Source organism: Nematolebias whitei, chromosome 13, assembly GCF_014905685.2.
Source record: "Nematolebias whitei isolate Nwh7 chromosome 13, NemWhi1, whole genome shotgun sequence".
Classification (NCBI taxonomy): Eukaryota; Metazoa; Chordata; class Actinopteri; order Cyprinodontiformes; family Rivulidae; genus Nematolebias; species Nematolebias whitei.
The window spans coordinates 4,251,788-4,260,104 of record NC_056510.1 but is presented as its reverse complement, the minus strand read 5'-3'; the positions used below and the strand labels follow the sequence as shown (position 1 = coordinate 4,260,104).

At 38.7% G+C, this 8,317-nt stretch overlaps 1 protein-coding gene across 1 annotated transcript in view; it reads left to right on the top strand.

Moving 5' to 3' along the window:
* Positions 1 to 8,317, top strand: part of sema5ba (sema domain, seven thrombospondin repeats (type 1 and type 1-like), transmembrane domain (TM) and short cytoplasmic domain, (semaphorin) 5Ba) — a 141,924-nt gene that overhangs the window by 18,235 nt on the left and 115,372 nt on the right. Inside the window, exons 2-3 of the mRNA XM_037686244.1 lie at positions 1,556 to 1,655; positions 4,163 to 4,208. Of these exons, the coding sequence (XP_037542172.1) occupies positions 1,556 to 1,655; positions 4,163 to 4,208 (146 nt within the window). The remainder of the gene's footprint in view (positions 1 to 1,555; positions 1,656 to 4,162; positions 4,209 to 8,317) is intronic.

Genomic DNA, 8,317 nt, shown 5'->3' with positions numbered 1-8,317 from the left:
TTTATTTAATTGGACATCTACATTTATTTATTTATGTATTTATTTAACATTTATTTAATTATTTGTGTATTTCATAATTTAATGGTATATTTAATGATGTATTAAATCATTAAATGATATGTTTATTTACTGAGACTTTGTTGGTCCATTTACATCATTCATGGGACATTTATTTATTTCATGATGTATTTATTTATTTAATTTGTTCACCCTCCATATATGAGCGTCAGTGTTTGTGTGTTCACTTGTTTGACTGTTAACAGAATAGATTGTGAAATTAAAACAAAATAAAACTGTCAGAAAGTAATGACGAGATGCATTTCTTTAACTGAAGAACATTCTGAGCCGAACACTTTCCAGAAGGCTGCCACAGCTAAACTTCGCTAACTTAAAAATAACGATTACCCACTTGAATGAATAGAATAACGTGTAAATTTAGGTGTGAGAGCTGCGGAGTCCGATTGAGATCTTTGAATTTATGAACGCCCTTCGTGTTGATTCAGTCTAAAAACGTGATAAAACTTGGAGACGTGTTGATGTTTTATTAATATTTATAATAATATATTTATAATATTAGTGTTGGTTTTAGCTTTGGGGAAACTCTGTTCCTGACATACTGATTTGGTTTGTCAGTTTGTAGAACTTTCCTGCATAAGTGCTGACATACTTTACTTTAACTTTACTTTTTTTATTGTTTATTGTTTTGACTTTTGTTTTTTCTGTAATGGTGTTTAATTCATCTCAGTCTCACTCAAGTTCAAAAATAATGTTGCTGAAAAAGATGAATTACTTCTAAAGTCAGTGTAACACAGACATTCAAGCTGTTACAAATATATTTTCATCTCTTCCAACGACCGTGATCGTGTGTACAGCATGAAATGTGGCAAATCCGTTTACGCGCAACCCCCCACGTCAAATCCGTTGATAGATTTGCAGGAAGAATCGCACAAAGATCGAGGAGAAGGTGCTCTTTTCCTGCGATGTTCAGTGTGACATTAAAAGCCCCACCAGGTCGGTCCTCCGCTGCGCTGCTTTGAAATTTAGATTTGTAAATGCCGGTGTCACACAGCGCCGAGGCTGCAGCTTAGTGCTCCACACAGAGCTGTTTGTGCAGACGTCTGCTCGTACGAGGACCGTTGGCCCTCATGCGACCCGGACCGCTTTGTCCTCTTCTGTCAGGGACACCACGACACCGAAGGTTTCTGCTTTCACTCGTAAATGCACCTTTTTTTTTTTAACAACCTTTCACTGTACTAGTCAATCTTTTAAATAAACAACCTGTTCAGCACAAAAGGAAAGTTCCCAGAGGACGGTGGTGACGATCCAAAACTAAAAGCTTTTCTCCGTCCAACGAAAACTAAATGAGGCTTGGAGAGATTCAGCCCTTTGCTCCAAACACGTGCTATTGATTTTCTTATAATCAATCAACCTCATTAAAATAATCATGCACCCACTTGTGCATAAAATAAGCTTTTAAAACAAGCTGAAGTGTGAAGTAAAACTTCACAGCTCCCGTGACACGCCATGATAACCTCTCCGTGTTTCCTTTTCTCAGCGCTCAGCCCGTGGATTTCCACTTTCTCCCACCCTGGTGTGAGAGACTTCTCCCAGCTCACCCTTGACCTGACCAGGAATGAGCTTATTGTGGGTGCCAGGTAAGAAACTGTAAATCCACTCAGCTTTTCACCCCACAGAGCACATTACTGAGAACGTGATGCCCTTTCTGACTCACTCATCCCCGTGCAGTTTTGGGATAATGACGCTTAAAGTACTCGGCCGAAGCCTCGCCGGGACAACTTAAGCTTTGGGTTTGGCAGGAGGGATGAATTTAAAAGAAATGCAACATGCTGCCATAGTTTGTTCAACCCGGCCTGGTTTAGCTTTGTTACATTACACGTTTAAATTATGACGCACAGATGTATAAAAACACCCAACTATACCCAGCTAAAACGATTTAACTGGACATTTCTGACATTTTTGCAGTGGCAAGTTCTGTAAAAGTTGTGAATGTAGGCGTCACAACAATTATATGTGAAGGGGCGTGCCCCCCCCCGCATCTCCCCCCCCCCACACACACACACACTTAACATGAAATATTAGTTCACCCAGCGCTGTTTCTTTGTGAACAAATCCATTCCACTTGATCAATAGGAGAAGACTCAAACCACTAAAAGTCCACTCCAGGTTTTCCTGGTTACCTACAACAACTCCACATGCAGTGCTTCCCCTCCGTCATCTGCCTTGGCACCGTGCTCATCTCTGAGGGGATGCTTTGTTGACGGGGCGGGGCGGGGGGGACACATCTGTGTTGCCCGCTAGCGTAGCGTTAACGTTAATGCTGGCAGTTGTTGACCAAGGTGGGGGCGTTGGGGTGCGTGAGAGAAGCAGAGCGCTACGTCTGTAGCATTTTAGCTAGCGCGTCTGTATTGCACTTGCACACGTTAGGTTAATGCTACGTTAGTGTCGGCAGTTGTCAACGGGGGGGGGCATAAGTCAGCAAACTGCTGGAGTTATACTCTCTAAAGTAGTTACTGAATCAAGTGTTTACATGTGTAGGTAAACGTAGATGTTTAACAACCCGTTAAAATACACCAGAATGCAGGAAATGGCATCTAGTTAGTTTAAAAGTCTCTGGACCCCAGACTCCACCCACACACAAGCAGCAAATACTACAATGAAAGGGACATAAACGTGTATAAATCTTTATGCTGCTGTCAATTTGACCCTGTAGTTATTTACACAGAACTATCTGGTTATCTGCGAGCACAGATATGATCATTGTAACCGTCCATGTGCAGCCTAGTGCACCTCCAGCAGAATGTTTATCATTTTTCTGGCTAAACACCCGTGTAATGCTAAAATGATGCTTGCATGATAAAGTTTACGTGAATCAGAGAAACTCTTTGAGGATCAAAGTTTCTTTAGGACTCTGAAATATTCCCTGCTCGTGTATGGCTTGTCCGAGCAGACCCTCCATCTTAAACAACTTCAGTCCTAGTTTGGGAGCAGTTTATTCAAACAAACAAACAAACAAACAAACAAACAAAAAATGTATAATCAACTTCATAAATTGAGTTTTTAATGTTTTTTTTTCTTGTAGCATTGGGGGTGCTACAGTTGCTGCTAGTTGTGCTAACAAATAATAATAATTCGATGTAAATAATTGTACATAAAAACAATGTAAAGGACTATGACATCATTTGTCGTAACTATCTTGAAATTTCAAAGACTCAACTTTTTTTTTTTTTAATTATAGCAGTCCTGTTTCGTTTTGGCTCTGCTCTGACTAGCCATCAGCTCATCAAAGTTGTTAAAGTTAAACTTTATTTCTCAGAAATGATGTTCAAAGGTCTTGGTCGAAGCAGATGTTCGCTCTGCTGGAGGGTTCTTCCTGTTGAAGGGAGTCTTTCCTTTCCACTGTCTCCTCTGTGCTCGCTCAGGATCAGAGTCTGTGACGAAGTGAAGATTCAACACAATCTGCTGCTTCCTCAGAAGAATAACTTTTACTAATTGGCTTTTTTGAAACAAATGTAAATGTGTTTTTTTTTCAAAGTGCTTTGAGACAACTTCTGTTGTGATTTGGTGCTATGTACATAAATAAACTGAACTGAATCCATCTACGACAGGTAAGATATCAACTAGTTGTCTTTTCTGCAGAAGCCCACTTTAAAATGGTCTGACGCAGGCTCTGGAGGGGCGACTGATTTCAGCTCAGAAAGTTTACTTTAGAAAACACATAAATCATACTGGCACCGCCATGAGGTTACAGTAATGGCGCTGAGCGTCGATTAACGCACGCCTTCCTTCAGAACTGGCCACATCTCCCGGACGTAATCGCCACCGCCGACATATGAGGAGTCCCTATCTTGCATCATGTGACCAGCTCTCGACCAATGATACCTCGTCATCTTGTGTTCAATATGATCTGCTGGGAATTGTCGGCGTGCGTCTAAACTACTTTTTCTACCGGAAACAAAACCCGAAATCACAAGTTCTGCCTTGTTTTAACACATAAGATGCTATAAAAACATCAATAATCACACATTTCAGTAAGATAATAGATCTTTCTGATAACAAGAGACTTCATTTTGAGCACTGATGACCAATTAAACAGTTTTCACATTAAGAGAAATTAACTTCCATTATTTTAATCTGCTTTCAGGAACTACCTTTTCAGACTGGACCTCCGTAACATGTCTCTCACACAGGTAGGCAGACAGTCTTCTTTTAAATAAGCGTTTAGTTATTTTTCTTCTTTATTGTTCTGTGGTCTTTGTCTTTATTAGAATAAATGTTTTTCCTGTTCCAGTAGCTGTGCGAGGTGTTTTATCTGCAGACGGGACCTTTTGACCGTGCTGACGGGCGTTCACACAAACATGTTCTCTTTGTCGTGTTTTCTGGAGCGTACGAGCTTTGAAGCTTCGATTTGTGACATTTGATTTAAATATGGAGGCAGCTGCACCCTGCGCTAACCTTTGTCTGGTATTTTGTTCTGGTTCTTTTAGTCCTTTTGAGTGTTTATTATTAGATATTAAATGCTGTGCATTTTATTTTTAAATCATAAGCAACTGAGACAAACATCCTCCTAGCAAGGCGATCCAGTTTAACACTATAATAAAATAATTTATAAGTGATTATCCAACACGTTTGACCTTGTTAGCAGCTTTATAATCCAGTAATGTGGAAGACATCTTTGTTTTATGATGCTGATGGGGCTGATGAGCTGTACGGACAGGTTCAGGATGTGAACTGGTGTTCTGGTGTGGGAACGCAACCAGGAAAAAGTCCATGAACAGCTGAGCAGGACAAGCATGTGTGTCCGTGCAGAAACATTAATTAGTTGCAATATGTCAGACTGATGTGTCTGGTTCGAAGGTTTGAGATCGACGTCCCTTAAATGAAACAGCCGCTGCAGTTTGAACACTCCAAATGAAACCTGGGATCGTAGTTCTGATCAGCCGTTTAGAAAATGTGTGTTCTGGGATTCTTAAGTTTTTTTGGAGCGTAATGAGCAGCAGAATATCATTTTCTCTGTCGCTTTCATCACATTCTCAGAAACTGTGAACGTTTTATTTTAATTATTATTATTCTCACAAGTCTCTCGTGTCTCAGGTTCGTTTAAAGATTACCGGATGAATACCTGAAGAGTTCACAGGATTCTGCTTTCCTTCATTATTGAGCTCGTGAAACCCTCTCACGCCATAAAAGCAACCACATGTTCGTTTTGTTCTGAAAGAAAGATCCTTTCTGTGTCATGTGCTTCAAGTGCTTCAGGTCGTTACGTAATCCAAAGGTGACAGAGAAGGACTTGATGATTATGAACCAATAATTAAAAGTGGGTGTTTGTAGCTCAGAGGCTTTTCATGAGTCATTTTTTCTGTTTCAATTTATATTATTATGAATATCTTCCATCACAAACATTAAGGTTGACTTGCCCGTTCAGTTCCAGTCCAGAAAAACACTCGTCTTCACCGTTCAGATGATCCCTCAGAGACGTCGGCGCGTTCTTCCGTATGTTTTTCAGCATCTTTCTTGTTCCACAATTTTTGTGCCATTTCAACAAATCATAAGTCCAAACGTTCAGCTCGTTCAGGAGAATATCATTTTCTCTTTGGTTTTGGTGCAACTTTAGCTTTTTGAAATATTTAGCCTTTTCTGCCATTTTCTTTTTCCTCATAGAAAATGAATTGAGCTCATTTTACATCTTTAGATCCGTTTACAACCTTTCATTATGCAAGTTTAAACTTTTTTCAGCTACTTTCAGCTGATTTCAGCTGTTTTGTGATCCTTTGATTCATTCTACTAACTATATTTTTGTGCTTCTTCTAACTTCCTTCTGATAATTTCAGCTTGTGGTGCTCCTTTCAGCTTATCTAAGCAAAAAAAAATCAGCTATTTCAGCTACTATTTAGCTGTTTTATGTCAATTTTAGCTCTTTTTTTGGCTAATTCTACATTTTTTATACTCATTTAAACTGTTTTCAGCCTAATTCAACAATAATGTGCTTTCTCCACTTCCTTCTGGTAATTTAAGCTTCTTTCTGCTTTTTAGCTACTTTTCAGGGGTTTTTTGTTGTTAATTTCAGCTCTTTCAGATAATTTCAATTTCTTTGTGCTCGTTTTTGTTTCTTTAAGCCTAATTGGGAAAATGTGTTCTTTCTGCTTTCTTCTGCTAATTAAAGCTTGTTCTACCTTTTTAGCTTTTTTTTTTTTAGCTAATTTCAGCTGTTATCAAATAAATTCTATTTTTTTGTGATAATTTCTGCTACTTTTAGCCTAATTAAATTATTTCTGCTAATATCAGCTTGTTATGGTCCTTTCAGCTTATTTCAGCTAGTTTCAATTATTTCAGCAACTATTTAACTCTTTCTTGCTAATTTTAGCTTTTTCAGCTAATTCCACATTTTTTTGCAATTAAACTTTTTTCAGCCTAATTCATCAAAGATGTGCTCTCTCCACTTCCTTCTAGTAGTTTAAGCTCCTTTCTGTCTTTTCAGCTACTTTTCAGCTATTTTTTTTTGCTAATTTCAACTTTTTTTAAGCTAATTTTCAAATTTTTGTGCTCATTTCTTCTTATTTAAACCTAATTGAACAAATGTCTTCTTCCTGCTTTCTTCTACCAATTTAGGCTTGTTCTTCCATTTTTAACTATATTTCAGATTTTATTTTTGTTGCTAATTTCAGCTGTTTTTCTGCAAATTGTGCAATAATCATTCACCTTCACTTTTGCAGGAAATGCAATTTCTCTAGTTAATTTTGTAACGCTGTAGCTTTAAGTTTTATTTGTTTTGTTGGTCTTATTTCTTTGAAGACCCTCCCCAGCAGGAAAGGAGATTTTTATTTTACTGTTTCTGTTTCTTGGACGGTCAAAACAGAACAAACCGTTGTACCGATCTCGTGTCTTTACATCCCTTGAGTGTTTTCATGTAAGCATGTCATATAACATCTGTTCTCAGAACTAATAATCTACTGATCATCTTAAATGTTTATAAGTGAAATGAAATCAAATAGAATTGTGTCCCGTATGGAACACGTTGTTGACCTCGTGTCACCCAGCACCTCTGTTCTCACATCTTTATGACTGCGGCGTCTTGACTGTATAATTATTTAATCTAAATAATGTTTCGTGGATTAGAAACCACCCAGAGGATGATTTTTGAAATGACTTCACGTTGGAACTAAAACTTCAGCACATCAGGAAAACCACGGACAGATGATAAAAGCTCAGTAACTTGATGTTTTCTCTGCTGATGACGATAAACAGAGCTACGTAGTTTGTTGCCATTTTGAAGGAGAACTAAATGGAATAGTTGCAGTTGGACACACACTGTGTCATCTGTCAGCACGTGTGTGTGTGTGTGTTTCTAAAAGCTTCTGATTAAGCCAGTACCTCTGGCATGTTGAGGAGTCTGAGCTCAGCGCCACATGATTGCCTTCCAGTTGCATCACTGATCACGGATGACGTCCCAGAGTCTGCGTGGCGCTGGTTCATCCAAACCGCAGAATCTCTGTCAGCGAAGAAACTAGTGCAGAGTTTAAACAGCTGAAAGTTTGCACCGTTTCAAATAAACGTATCGATAAATTCTGATTCTGTTACAAATGCATTGTTATAAATGCATTTAAACACATTTAGCAAACATAAGAGATAAAACTTGACTTTATCTGAGCTACATTTGGACATTTTCATGTTTTAGACCATGTCTGCAAGTGATGTTTGTTCTGTTTACACAAATATCTTAAGCGTTCCTGATGTTAGACTGATTTTCCAGCGTCTAAACAAACTCTGGCTGCAGGTGATACGAGTAAAAAATGGCTGCAGGATTGAAGCGGCGGTGTAACTGTGAATATGTGATGTGTTAATTGTTGAAAACACGCTCCTTGTGTTAAAGAAAGCTCTGAATTATTGGTGATAAGTGAGAAGAAGCTGCAGGACAGCACGCAGTAAAACGGCAGACGGCTAGGTTTATGTAAATGTGTTGGTCATCCACGGCAAACATCACAGGTCAAAACATGGCTCAGAATAGTTCGAACATGCTCACAATGGGACGTCTGCCTCATTAAAGCAGACGCATCAAACACAAACAGCAGAAGTGCAGCTCAGGAACACAACTTCATTAGTTTCAGTACAGAAAATCATAAACGTGGCCAAGAAGCGTGCACGCCGTGTTTATTCACGTTATTTCAACATCTGTTTAAGTTTACTTTTACTTCTGTGTTCACATAGATAATACTCATTATTTAACATCACTGAAGTAATTACATGTTTATAATTCCATCCATCCATCCATCCATCCATCCATCCATCCATCCATCCATCC